The sequence below is a fragment of the Phodopus roborovskii genome, unplaced genomic scaffold, assembly GCF_943737965.1.
Source record: "Phodopus roborovskii unplaced genomic scaffold, PHOROB, whole genome shotgun sequence".
Classification (NCBI taxonomy): Eukaryota; Metazoa; Chordata; class Mammalia; order Rodentia; family Cricetidae; genus Phodopus; species Phodopus roborovskii.
In genome coordinates this window covers 5,937,876-5,951,366 of record NW_026126636.1, presented here as the reverse complement: position 1 = coordinate 5,951,366, position 13,491 = coordinate 5,937,876, and the positions used below count along the sequence as shown (strand labels likewise).

The following is a 13,491-nucleotide window of genomic DNA, read 5'->3' as shown; positions in this document are numbered from 1 at the left end:
CGGATCTCTGGGAGTTTGAGGCCAGCCTGGTCTACAGAGCTAGTTCCAGGACAGTTTCCAAAGCTACAGAGAAACCCGGTCTCAAAAAACAAACAAAAAAAAAAAAAAAAAAAAAAAAAACAAACAAAAGGAAGAAAGACAAGCCATACCTAAAACCAACCCATCTATTTTCTCCCCTAAACCTCAACTTTCTTCCCTCCTCCCTTACCATTCTGCCATTGAAGAACACACATGCATGTACACGCGCGCGCGCGTGCACACACACACACACACACTCCTGTTCCCAGCATACAGCCAGATGTGAATGTCCCAGTCTCTCCCCCTCCCTCCTTACTCATCCTGATTCAGACAGGCTTGTTCTTGACACATCATCTAAGAAGTCTGTGCCTGTCACACCTGTTTTCCACTGCCTGAGTCACTCCAATCCAGCAAAGATGAGTTTGCTGGTGGGTGGACAGGGAAGTTAATGGAGAACAAGGACTCCAGGTCCTTGCTTGGCCTCAGTAGCTAACTGTATGCATGGGGGGTCTAGTACATGTGTTAGCAAGAGAAAAACCACAAAACAAAAAGAGAGAACAAAGAAGACTTGAGGGGGAGAAATGTAAAACAATGGGTGAGGGTTGGGGAGGGTGGTGCCTTACTGGTAGAGTGCTTGTCCACATGCTCAAAGGCTTGAGTTCAATACCTGGTACTGGGAATTGGGGGGGGGGGGAAGCAGTGTGTAGTGTGTGTGAAAGGGTTGGCCATGTTCTCCAGATGCTATGTGTGTGTCAGTTGGGAAAAGAAGCCCATAGACATCTTATGATGCAATGCATCTGTGAAAGCACCCAGGTTTGTGTGCAGCCTCCGGAGCTGTGAAGGCAACCATTTCAGAGCCACTCCCTGAGCGGGAGAGCCGGGGCAGGGGGATGAGTGAGGATAGCAAATAAGAAAGGGAAAACATGAGTGCCGGGCCTGGACACGTGACCCAGAGGCTAAGAACAATGGCTGCAATTGCAATCACAGAGGACCTGGGTTCCATTCCCAGCACCCACATGACAGCTCACAACCGTTTGTCACTTCAGTTCCAGGGGACCAGATGCCCTCTTCTGTTCTGACTCTGCAGGTTCCTGCACCCACATGGTGAACCGTCATACATGCAGGCAAAATACCTTATACATAAATTAAAAATATATACGTGTTTATGTTTCCAGGACAACAGCAGGAACCAGCCCCATGGGAACTCGTCCCAACCCTCCACTCCCAATACCAGACCCAGTACCCAAGTTCCAGTACTTGTGTGGTTGTCCCACGGTATGTGGTCTGGAAGCATTTTCCGGAAGATCCCAGCACCTGTGGGTAGGAGTAGGTGATGCTAGGGATCCCAAGGGCCACTGTCCCCTCCCCACACCCTCGCCCAAGCTTGGACCATACTTTGACCATCATGGACGTCTTCTTGAGGTTATGTCCGCTGAGACCCTGATCATAGCAGACCTTTCTGTCCTTGATTGTAATCTGAGGTGGAAAAAGGAAAGGCTGAAAAAGAGATATCCGATTCCGCTCTAGGACCCAGAGACATTCAAAGACCCGACACCCTGGGCTGCTCAGAGGGGGCTAATAAGATCTGTGGCTTTTCCACTGACTGTGCAGAGAGGGACAGAAGCTTAGGCTCCGGTACCTCCTCTCTGGCCTCCTCACCCTGTAGAGCACTGCTTTACGATTAAGAAGAACCTCCTGAATCACGGATGCCTTAAGGCAGTCGGGATCCGCCACTACCACAGCCACTGCCAACTTCTTCTCCACCTGGTCGCCCGAGACTGCCAGGGGAGAGGGAGGAGCTTCATGCCTGGAATCCACCCCCAGGGGATCCAGGCCCCGCCCCCACAGTTGCCAAGTAGGCCCCGCCCACAGACCGGGGTTGGAGCTGAGCTTGAAGGTGTCATCCTGCGACGACAGGAAGATGGTGAAGCTAAACGTGTTGCCCTTGTCCAGGAAGACAATCTCGGGCAGCCCCTGGTCGTTGGAGATGTTGTAGAGCTTTTGGTAGCTGCCCATGTCGATGTACACGCCTTCCGCCGCCAGCCAGTTGCTGGATAGGTAGAAGTAGTAATCCTAGGTGCACAGGAGTGGTCAGCTAGTGGACACTGGACGGAACGCGAGCGTCTCAGAGCTGTCCCTCCACCAACTCCCAACCTGTCCACCTACCTTGTACTGTGTTTTTTGTTCCCACCAGCGCCAGGTGGGGTCATGCACGGGGTCCGCGTAGGGCTGTGGGACGGTCAGACACAGTGAGGTGACCGGGAGGAAGCAGACAGCTCTAGGGCTGGGTTCATAACCCAAAGTAGGAGATACACGCCCCACCCCGGCCTGGCCCCTGTGTCTGTGTAGGGTGTGCGAGCTTGGGGAGGCCAAAAACCTTGCTTGTGTTTCCAAAGAAGCCGCCCAGGGGGGTTCTCACTGACGCCTGGGCCTGACCAGACTAAGATGCCTGGCTAGTGAGTCTCCATCTCTTCAGCGCTGGGATTGCAGGCCCAGCCCTCACACACAGCTTTTTATGTGTGTGCTGTGACGGCATTCAGGTGCTCACGCTTTGTGCATCATCTCCCCAACCCCTTGCGTTGATTTCTGTTTGTTTTGATACAGGGTCTCTCACTATGTAGCCCCAGCTGTCCTGAAACTCGCTGTGTAGACGAGGCTGGCCACAAACTCAAGAGTTCTGCCTGCCTCTCCGGTGCTGGGATGAAGGCATAAAGGCGGAAGCACCACACCAGGTCCCCCTCAGCACCAGCCAGCCCCTTTTTAATGGCAGGTGTGGCCATTAAAGTGTAGCCAAGGTTAGTCTTGAACTACTAATCTTCCTGCCTCTACCTCCCAAGTGCTGAGATTACAGGCATGGGCCAGCACGTATAACCTAAGACTGGCTTCCTGGCCTTTAATCCAAGGGCCTCACCCCTAACAACTACTCTGAAGTCCAGCTCAAACCTGCTGCCTCCTGCCCCTTCCCCCTCCCCAGATCTTTGACCGTCGGGCTCTAATCTGGCTTCCACTACGCCCTGAAGCTCACCCCTCCAGGGACCCACCTTGTCATACTTGGAGTGTAGCCACAGCAGATAATAAACAAGGCCTTGATAGACAGCAAGTGTCTTATTATTGTGGAAACCCAGAGATTCGGAGACCAGAGGTGGTGGAGCATGGTAGAGCTCCTGGCGTGCAAAATGCTGTTTTTTGGGCAGGTCACGGAGACGCATCACCTTGAAAGGGCAGAAGTTGGTGAAGTAGGGCATCCTGTAGTTCCTGGGCGGCAGTAGGCGACGGGCATGCAAGGGGAGATAGATACTGATTCCTCTGGAGTACCGGGGGCATCCCCAGACCTATGTCCCACTTCTGAGTTGCTGGTTCCCCAAATTTATCCTAGCTCATACCAAACTCAGCTCAGTCACCTCATGTTCAGCCATCTTCGAACACTCACGCTGGGCTCCCTCAGACCCACCATCGGGTCTGTTCTCCCCCGGGTGTCTTCTCCATCCATCCCAGCTAGGTCCTTTGCCTTACTTCTACCCCCCCCCCTCCAGCTGCTTTTCTGGTCCCACCCTCTGCGGGTCCCTGGAAGTTTTTATTTTTCTTCCCACAGACAGTCTCACTATGTAGCCCAGGCTGGCCTTGAGTCTTAACCACACACGTGTTGAGACTGCAGATGTGGGCTGTCCCTGACAGCTGCCAGTTACTAAGCACCCAGTCATTCATCCTCCTTGGGTCTTTCCAAGTAAGGTCCGCTGGTGTGAGCACCCCCACTTTCCCACTTTCCCTCACCCGCTCACTAACACCCCTCCCTCCTTATTAATCCCTCCCCACCCTCTCGTCATAGCCCCCCTTCGGATGCCCCAAGCCTCCAGCTGCGCCCCATTCTTTCTTCGAACTCTGTTTCACACTGACCACCCTCATATCCCCATCACAAGGTTATCCTTAGGGTGGCTCTTGGTCCCAGCCCTGGGCTGGCAGCTCTCAGACCTCTTCATGGGCCTCATGTTCTTACCCATGCTTCTCCAGTGTGATGGGGTTGTTCTGGTCATAAAGCAGCAACTGGGCCACGGGCAAGACCCTCTTGACCAAACGTTCATTCCCGGTCTCCAGAAGGTATATCAGCTGGGCCAGAAGCAGGCAGGTAAGCTGCTGGGAACCGCCTTGTGGTCTCCACCTGCTCCCCATCTCCACCCTACCAAGCCCTCCTGGCACCTGGTAGAGCTGCCCGTCTTCATAGAAGAGGGTGACCAAGAACTCTTGGTCCGCAAAGAGGGATGACTGATGCATCTTCTGCAGGTTAAAGTAGATGCTCCAGCCTTTGGACGGGACAATCTGGTATACATCATAGCCACCTTCCAGAAAGTACCAGATCTGCGGGTTCAGTGGCCGTTATATACGGGGTTAGGGTAAAACCGTCACCTTCGCTCCTCTCCCACTGTGCTGTGAGAGTCCTTGGAAGATCTCCTACCCTCTCTGAGCTCCAGGGCCTTGCTACAGATAGAGCTGCTGCTCACGTTATCTTGGGGTCCCCTAAGGGTGTCCACCCTGACAGGCAGGAGGACTTGGGAGAGAAGGGCAGGGTAGCGCACCTCATCTTTTTCTGTGACAAAAGCCATGTCTCCTTGGTAAGAGTTGACCATGTATTTGATGGTGGAATCCTTTGGAAAGTCCGCCAGGAAAATGTAGTGAACCCTGTTGTAGCTGCGGAGGCAGAGGGAGGGAGTTCAGAGAGTGGGGACAGCCCAGTGTCCTTAGACACCTGACTCTACCATTGCAACCATGGACTCATTGACTGTGTGTCTGCTGGCGATGTAAACCCTGAAACCCTACCTTCAGCTCCCACCATGTATTAGAGTGTCCTTGTGCCCTTTGACCCCCCATCTCCACCTCTCTGACTTTCTGGGACTCAGCCCTGTGGCCTAGGACTCCAGTAAAAGCACCCCCTTGCCTACAAATGAAGTCCCAGTATCATACTCTCTGAGCCCTGGATCCAGCATGCCTGAAGCTAGCTCTTGATCTTTCTAAATATAACTCAATAGATTGTTTGTGTTTAAATGATTTGTTTTTGAACCAGGCTTCTTTCTTTTAAAACCAAATGCATCAGCAAGGTGGTGGTGCCACACGCCTTTAATTCCAGCACTTAAGAGGCAGAGAGGCAGGCGGATCTCTGTGAGTTCAAGGCCAGCCTGGTCTACAGAGCGAGTTCCAGAACAGGCTCCATAGCTACTGAAAAAAGCCTGTCTCAAAAAAAGCCAACCAAGCAGCCAACCAATCAATCAATAAAAGTAAAAAATTTTAAAAATCTGAAGGCCTGGAAGGATGGCTTAGAGGTTAAGAGCATTTGCTGTTCCAAGTACCAAGTAACTCCAGCTCCAGGGTTTCCAATGCCCTCTTCCACCCGCCATAGATACCTGCACTCCTGTGTGCACTCTGCCACACAAACACACATACACATACACCATTAAATAAAACTTTAATGGGTGTAATGGCATATGACTTTAATCTCAAGCCCTGGGTGGCAGCAGAGGCAGATGGATCTCTGAGTTCAAGGACAGAGATGGCTACATAATGAGGCCCATTTCAAAACAAACAAATACAAATTATTTATATAAATAAATGTGTGTGTGTGTGTGTGTGTGTGTGTCTAGGTCCCTGGGGATGTGTCTTACGCCTACCTTTGCAGGATGAAGTTACCCCAGATGTACAGCATATTGTTGAATGTGTTGAAGAACAACCCTTTGGGTGTCATGGCAGTGGTGGTATAGGACTCTGTCCCGTCTAGCACCAGGAAGTCCAAACCCTGAGCTGACCACAGCAGAGGAGGAAAGAATGGGGGGGGGGAACAGTCACCTGAACTCTTCCTGGCCACTGCCCACCCTGGAAGCCATCCTCGCCCTCTGATCCTACCTTCTGGGATAAACACTGGCATTATGTAGAGGATAGTCATCTTCTGGGTCTCTAAAGGTAGGAAACAACACCCTGAAACCTGAAGAACTCTCAACATCGGAAAACAGGGCCGAGTTACTAGCTCTCCAACCCTTGAGTCAGACTCCGTTGGCAATTGGGCATGGTAGCACTTTAATCCCAGCACTCAGGAGGCAGAGAGACATGTGGATCCTTGTGAGTTTAAGGACGGCCTGATCTATATGGTGAGTTCCAGGCCAGTTAGGACTACATAATGAGACCTTGTTTCAAAAAACAAATCAAAACCAGTTCCCACCCATCTTAAAGATTCTGCTGGCTTTCCATTTAGGATAGGATGCCTTCCTTGATTTACGATTTATTACATTTACTCTTTCCTCTCTCTCTCTCTCTCTCTCTCTCTCTCTCTCTCTCTCTCGTGTGTGTGTGTGTGTGTGTGTGTGTGTGTGTGTGTGTGTGTTTGCACGTGTGCACGTGTGCATGTGCTCACAGGGCCTTCCAGATCGGGCTTCCGTTCCCTTGCTGAGTTTCCCCCTTGTCCTCTTATCTCTCTTGCAGACATGCCAGCTTTCCAGGCCATCCTAAGAGCTAAGAGCAGAGTGTTAGGGTGGGCATAAGTCCAGGCTCCTGCGCATTCCCGCCTGACTCCAGGCAACCTGATTACCTAAATTAAAGCTGATTAGGTAATAGACCAGCGTGGATTGTAAGGAGAGGATCTGCACCAACAATAGCAGGTTCTTCTCATCTGCGATGTATGTAGCCCAGTTGATGGAGCAGTTCATACCTGTTGGGGGAGAGCAGACTCTAGAGCAATCTGACCTCTTCCCCACAATCCTTCTCACCCTTCTCAGAGGCCTCCCACCCTCCATCCCATACCCCACCAAAAATTGAGTACCCGATAACTTATCACATATTGACCAGTTAGTCGGCACCATCTGGAAGGACACGAGACCATCTGTGGATCAAAGCAGGTCCCATGCTCAGGCCCTTTTCAGTCCGCCAGCACCTGTAGGGCAGACATCCCACCCACACAGCCGCCCATGGAGGCCCCCACACCTTGAACATCCAGGAATTCTAGGGGTTAGGTCTGCTATCCTGATTTTTCATCTCTACACTTGACCTAGGGTCTCAGAAAGGTTCTTAGATCTGGCAATGTGACCAGTAGAAGCCAATCAGAGCCAGCGGTGGTGGCGTCCATCTTTAATTCCATCATTTGGGAGGCCCAGGCAGGCCAATTTCTGTGAGTTCCTGGCCAGCCTGGTCTACAGGGCTAGTTCCAGGACAGGCTCCAAAGCCACAGAGAATCCCTGTCTTGGGGGTGGGGGTGGGAGGGAGCCAATCAGAGTGCATCCTGTGCCTGGGAGTTAGGATTAAGGAACTGAGGTGTGGGGTGCACACTGGTGATCTCAGCCCTCACTCACTGGTGGAGCTACATGTTCTCTGATGATGAGGCAAGCTCTGGCTCTGGTTTTGTCTTTTAGTTCAATATGGCTTCGAGCTCTTGATCCTCCTGCCTTAGCCTGCCAAGTGTGTACCACCACGTCCAGTGTATTTATTTCATCTTTATATCAGCCCAAAGAAATAGACTGTAGCATTGACATCTGGTCCCATTTTACAGATGGGACAACGCTATCAATGAAGTCATATAACTTATCCAAAACCATAGATCTAGGGTTCCACAGAGCAGTCTGTGGCATCTGTGTTACATTTAGTCACCGTGTGACGCAATAATAGGAACTTATCAGCACTTTTTTAAACAAACAAAAACCGGACACGTCTTTTCAGTTGGGTCTGGCAGATGCCTGATGGGAAACAAAGAATAGGACAAGCCCTGAGTGTTGGTACAGGCCTTTAATCTGAGGGGCAGAGGCAGGGAGATCTTTGTGAATCTGAGGACGGCTTGGTGTACACAGCTGAGTCCCAATATAGCAAGTTATATACTGAGGTCCTGTTTCAACAAACAAACAAAAGAAATGGAATGAAAATGCACAACGATGACAATGGCACATCTTTGTACTGAGAAATTTGAGTCAGATCCCTGCTCAGCCCTTCATGTGAGCATGCCAGTAACTTTTTTATGATTTACTTGTTTTTCGTGTGTGAGGGTTTTGCAAGCCGCTCAGTATATTCGCCACCTGAGTGGCACTGGGTGCTGGAGGCCAAAAGAGAGCATCAGATCCCGAGGAACGATTATGAGCTGCCATGTGAGTGTTCCAAACTACTCTTGGCTGCTGAGTCATCTCTCCTATCCCGCCCTCTCCCAGCTTTTGGAGAACAGGTCTCACTATGTAACCCTAGCTAGCCTGGAACTCCCTCTGTAGACCAGGACGGTCAAATTCCTGCAGGCTGTGCATACGAGGGGGTCAGAGGGACAGCTTGTGGTATTGGTTCTTTTCTTCCATCATAGGGTACCCGGGGACTGAACACAATTCCTCAGGCTGAGCAGCAAGCACCTTTACCAGCTAAGCTGTTTCTTTCTTTCTTTTTTCTTTTTCTTTTTCCTTCTCCCAGCTTCTCAGAAAGCAGTTAAGCAGTTTTATTTGAATCTCACACACACCAAAGCAGAGAGGAGGTGACTGGGACTGGCCCTAGCTGCTGGGGTGAGTCTCTGCCCCCCCCACCAGGCGGTCCCCAGCCCCCCAGGCCTGTCACCATCTGTGAGCTGAGAGGGGTGTCTGCCAGCCACCATGGGGTAGAGGACCTAAGGGTCCCGGGATGGGAGCCCACAGGGAACCTCAGTGAGGTAGTCTGTCGCCTGAGGCCCTCATGGGTCCTACTAAGGTAAAATTTGTAAGTTTATCTCAGGGACGCGCGGGTCAGGACTCCTCGGTGCCAGAGTCGTCCTCTTCATCCCCAAAGCAGCTGCCGGCCTCTTCCACTTCGCCATCCTCACAGTCGCCATTGTAGAAGAGATCTGAGCCCTCGTCGGGCACCGGCGCCTTGGTCTTCACACAGTACTCAGCCAGCGTGGTGGGCACCTTCACACCATCATACACCGCGTCCACCTTGGTCCCCAGGACCTGCTTCCGGATAACGTCGTCCGTGTACTAGCGGTCCTTCCCCTTACCCCTTTCTGTACATCACTGAGGCATCCACATTGGCGGGCGAGGTGTTGGGCTCATTCAGCAGGGAGGTCACACTCAGGAGGATGGTCCTGACATTCTGTGTGGGGTTCCACGGCTCTGAGCGCAGCTTCCCACTCTGTGGGTCATCAACTGAAGGATGGAGGATGGAGATGCACACATCCCCTGTCTCATAGATGTTTGGGTGCCACATCTTGGTGAGGAACCGGAAGGCTGGTGGGGAATATGGGTAGTCGATGGGGAACTTGAGGAGAGCCTTGAAGTAGCCTCCCTGGTAGTGGGTGTTGGCGGGGCCCGAAGATGGTCACCCCCCAGTTGGACAGGTCACCCTCGTCCACCAGCGTCAGCCGGAAGCCCTCCACTGGTTCCTCTTGCAGCCCCCTGAGTTCCTGCAACAGCACCTTCTGTGATCTGGGTACCAGCGGCAGGGCCATGGCTGTGGCGGAGGCGGAGGGGCCCCAGGCAGCTCGTGGGATGGAGCGGGTCGAGCGCCACAGCGGGAGAGCTGCTGCCTTCCTCCTCTGCACCATGGCTGCCGCCACCGGGACCCCAAGGCTCCACTCACTCTGGCACTTGCTTCGGCCTGGCCCACTTACTCATTTCTACAGCGTTGTCAGGGGTCTCCCCAGCCTGCTTGTGTGTGTGTGTGTGTGTGTGTGTGTGTGTGTGTGTGTGTGTGTTTGAAATAAGGGTCTCATTGTGGCCTAGCCTGGCCTTGACCTTCTGATGCTCCTACCTCCACTTCCCAAGTGTTGGTTTTGCAAGCAAGCATCTAGGTTTGTTGACCTGATTTTTGTTTCGGTTTGGCTTTTCGAGACAGGGTTTCTCTGTAGCTTTGGAGCCTGTCCTGGAACTTGTTCTGTAGACCAGCCTGGTCTCCAACTCACAGAAATTGGCCTGCCTCTGCCTCCTGAGTGCTGGGAGCAAAGGTGTGCACCCCCACCCCACCATCATCCCATCCCACCCCACCCCGCCCCATGCCGGCACTAATTTTTGAGTTGGGTTTGTGCCCTTTAAAGCCAAATACATCATAGAAAGTACCTAACACTGTTCAAGCCTTATCTCAACCAATGCATATCCATTTCCATACACTCAGGAACAACCCTGAGCCTGTCACCTCTCCTGAGGACGGGAACCCTAGATGTAGAGAAAAGTCTCCTGAGCTTCCAGAACACAGCTGGCTTTTACCTGTGATGGTCCCCATGTGGACGTAACCTTCATGCTTGCCAGTGGTAAGGGCTAGGATGTACTCAGAGCCATTGCCGTGAATGAACACTGGACACAGTTTCTTGATGCACTCACTGGCCAGGACACGAACCCAGTTACCTAGGGGGGGCAAGCATGGGGACTCAAAACCAGGTGGCCAGGCTGTCCCCTGAACCCCCAGTCTCCTTCCTTCTAACCTTAGAAACACATCACCTGTCCTCTTAGCCTGGAGCAACATGTCAGTACGGTATTGGGGAGCCTCTAGAGCAACATTTGTCGTTTTTTGTGACCCCTTCCTCATCCTTTACCTCTGAATCCTAGCTTGCTCTGACTGGCTTTGTTTTATGAGACAGGGTCTGACACGTGGCCCTAACTGGCCTCGAGCTTCCTGTGTAGCCCAGGCTGACCTCAAACCGTGGGCTTCCTGTGGCAGCTTCCCAAAGGCTGGAATATCAGGTGTGTGCCTCTCCATGGGCTGTCTGTGAGATCTGGGTGGGCTCACCCTTCTCTTGTGCTGCCCTGGTTCTGAACTTAGTGTTGGACAGAGTGAGGCAAATAAATGGCCCTTCCAGCTTTCAGCCACTCACAAAGGTTCCCTGGAACTATCAAAGGACAGAGAAACGGGCAGTTGCCAGGTGTGGGTAAGGAATCACCATGGGTCAGCAAGGAGAGCAAGAGTTACAGTGAGTCCCTGGATAGACACACACATGCCTGAGGCCAAAGAGCTCATGGGATGCTCATTCAGGTAAGCCAATAAGCATGTAAACCCACCCTCCTTCCTTCCCTCCTTCCCTCCCTCCTTCCTTCCTTCCTTCCCTCCTTCCTTCCTTCCTTTTTTCCCAGAGGGAGGGCATTGAAGCTGTTCTCATGAAGTTTCCCAGGCTTCCTGGAACCTACTGTGCAGCCCAGGCTTGCCCTGAACTAGAGATTCTCAAGTGGGGGGGGGGGTCACAGAGGACTGCCACACACCCCCACTGTGTGCATGGGTCCCCCTTCCCAGGCAGGGTCACCTCTAACTTGCTAAGGAGCTGAGGACGGACGACCGTGATCCCCCTGCCTCGGTCTCACTGATGTGGGGATGACAGGTGGGTACCATGGTGCTGCTTGAACTTTCCCCTTTCTGGGCAACACCCTTCTTGGTTTCGTTTCATCTCCCACTCCCCTCTCAGCCCCGCCCAGGGTTCTCACTGCTGCTGTGGCTGTCATCGAAGAGCGTAGAGTATCTGCCTGTGAAATAGTAGACAAGCTGGTTCTGTCGGATGAAAAGCGTGCTCTCGGTGGAAATGGCATCATGAATGGTGGCTGAGAACTCAAGCATGGGGCAGTAGTAGGAGCCAACCCAGCAACTGTCAATGCTTAGCTGCAGGGGAGCAGAGAACAGGTAAGCAAGTGATGGAGCCCCGCCCACCACCGCCCCACCCCGCCTCACCCCGCCTCCAAATCCTGCCTTGGGTAAAGCGTTCTTTTTGTTTTTCTCGATATGTTGTAGGATGTTTGTACACTGTGTCAAGACGTGTTACTGTGATTGGTGCACTAAAAAGCTGAACAGCCAATAGCTAGGCAGGAGAGTATAGGCGGAGAGAGAACTCTGGGAAGAAGAAAAGCTCCATTTGCCAGTGCGGCATGGAGAGGAAGCAGGGGGTACAGTATGGAAGAGAGGTAACAAGACACGTGGCAGAACATAGATGAAAAAATATGGGATAATTTGAGAGTTGCTTAGAAAGCCGGGCGGTGGTGGTGCACACCTTTAATACCAGCACTTGGGAGACAGAGGAGGGGGGATCTCTGTGAGTTTGAGGCCAGCCTGGTCTACAAGAGTTATTTTCAAGACAGCCTCCAAAACCACAGAGAAACCCTATCTCCAAAAACAAAAAAAAACAAAAACAAAGAGAGAGAGAGAGAGAGAGAGAGAGAGAGAGAGAGAGAGAGAGAGGTGGTGATGCACGTCTTTAATCCCAGCACTTGAGAGACAGAGGCAAGCCAATGTCTGTGAATTTGAGGCCAGCCTGGTCTACAGAGTGAGTTCCAGGATAGGATCTAAAGCTACAGAGAAACCCTGTCTTGAAAAACCAAGATAGGTAGGTAGGTAGGTAGACACACACACAGAGAGAGAAGTAGAGAGAGAGAAAGAGGTAGATAGGTAGGTAGGTGTAGGTAGGTACGTAGGTAGGTAGGTAAGTAGGTAGGTAGAGAGAGACAGAAAGAGAGATAGGTAGGTAGAAAGGTAGGTAGGTAGATAGGTAGATAGTGAGAAAGAAAGAGAGGTAGGTAGGCACTTAGATGATAGGTGAATTGAGAGATGATAGATAGATAGATAGATAGATAGATAGATAGATAGATAATAGATGGACCCTGCTATGTAACAGAATGCTAGATGACTCTCTACCAATGGGAGATGGATAGAAATGCCTGTGGCAACACAGACAAGTTTCCCAGAGCTGGGATGGTTAGACATGGCTGGTACTGTTAGGAGGACCCAAAGAGGGCAGAGGCAGTCACCAACTCCATGTGCTAAGCCAGCCACACTGCAGATGGCCTAATAGTTTAGTATAACACAGGGAGTTTGTGCCTTATATGGTGCTTTGTTAATTTTAATTTTTAAATGCTAATGAACATAAAATGGTAATTGCTGAGAGACATTAGATTGTGAAAGGAACTGCTAAATTAAACCAATTTATATACTTTAGGGATGTCTGGACTTCAAAATAAAAGCCAGAAGATGTGTTACGATGGGGGAGAGGTTGTGCTTTTGTTTCTGCAAGAAATGAAAAGCTATGGATTCCTTAAAAATTAATATCAGGTTGACCTTGGGAGACCTGAGAGTCCTGGCTACAGACATAAGGCAAAAGCTAAGGAAGACTGCAGGGCTGTGCCCTGCATACTGATCCCTCAACATGAGAATATCCCTAAGCCCTCATGACTTATCATTACAAGCCATCCTTTCATATGGCACGGACAGGAATTTATATTAGTTTGGTTATATAATCCAAATGAATTTATAAAGTTGATAGATGTCTTTTTGTAGTGAGATAGTTCTGTGGCACTGACCACGCCCATTGGGGGTGGAGCCATGGGCGGAGTGACCTGTGGAAGGAGGTCGGAGGGGGCCAGGATGGCGCTCTTTTTCTGGCGTGACTCGGACAGGAGAGGATCGGGTTGAATTTCCTGGTGTTCATCTGTCTAGGTTGTAAGTTATTTCTCCCTGAATAAACATCTATTCGGCCTATTTGTTTATCCTGATCCTTATTTACCTCGATATCTTTTACCTGCTCAAACATAG

At 51.3% G+C, this 13,491-nt stretch overlaps 1 protein-coding gene and 1 pseudogene across 1 annotated transcript in view; both read right to left on the bottom strand.

Annotated features, from left to right (window-relative positions):
• The window catches only part of Catsperg (cation channel sperm associated auxiliary subunit gamma), a 30,268-nt gene that overhangs the window by 5,572 nt on the left and 11,205 nt on the right, over positions 1–13,491 (bottom strand). Inside the window, exons 7-21 of the mRNA XM_051207205.1 lie at positions 11,400–11,571; positions 10,194–10,331; positions 6,818–6,877; positions 6,587–6,706; positions 5,908–5,958; positions 5,676–5,805; positions 4,590–4,701; positions 4,213–4,371; positions 4,013–4,122; positions 3,060–3,273; positions 2,185–2,247; positions 1,893–2,091; positions 1,678–1,796; positions 1,414–1,494; positions 1,276–1,332 (exon numbers count right to left, since the gene is read on the bottom strand). Coding sequence (XP_051063162.1) covers positions 1,276–1,332; positions 1,414–1,494; positions 1,678–1,796; positions 1,893–2,091; positions 2,185–2,247; positions 3,060–3,273; positions 4,013–4,122; positions 4,213–4,371; positions 4,590–4,701; positions 5,676–5,805; positions 5,908–5,958; positions 6,587–6,706; positions 6,818–6,877; positions 10,194–10,331; positions 11,400–11,571 — 1,785 coding nt within the window. The remainder of the gene's footprint in view (positions 1–1,275; positions 1,333–1,413; positions 1,495–1,677; positions 1,797–1,892; positions 2,092–2,184; positions 2,248–3,059; positions 3,274–4,012; positions 4,123–4,212; positions 4,372–4,589; positions 4,702–5,675; positions 5,806–5,907; positions 5,959–6,586; positions 6,707–6,817; positions 6,878–10,193; positions 10,332–11,399; positions 11,572–13,491) is intronic.
• LOC127238581 (ubiquitin-conjugating enzyme E2 R1-like) lies at positions 8,713–9,439 on the bottom strand (annotated as a pseudogene).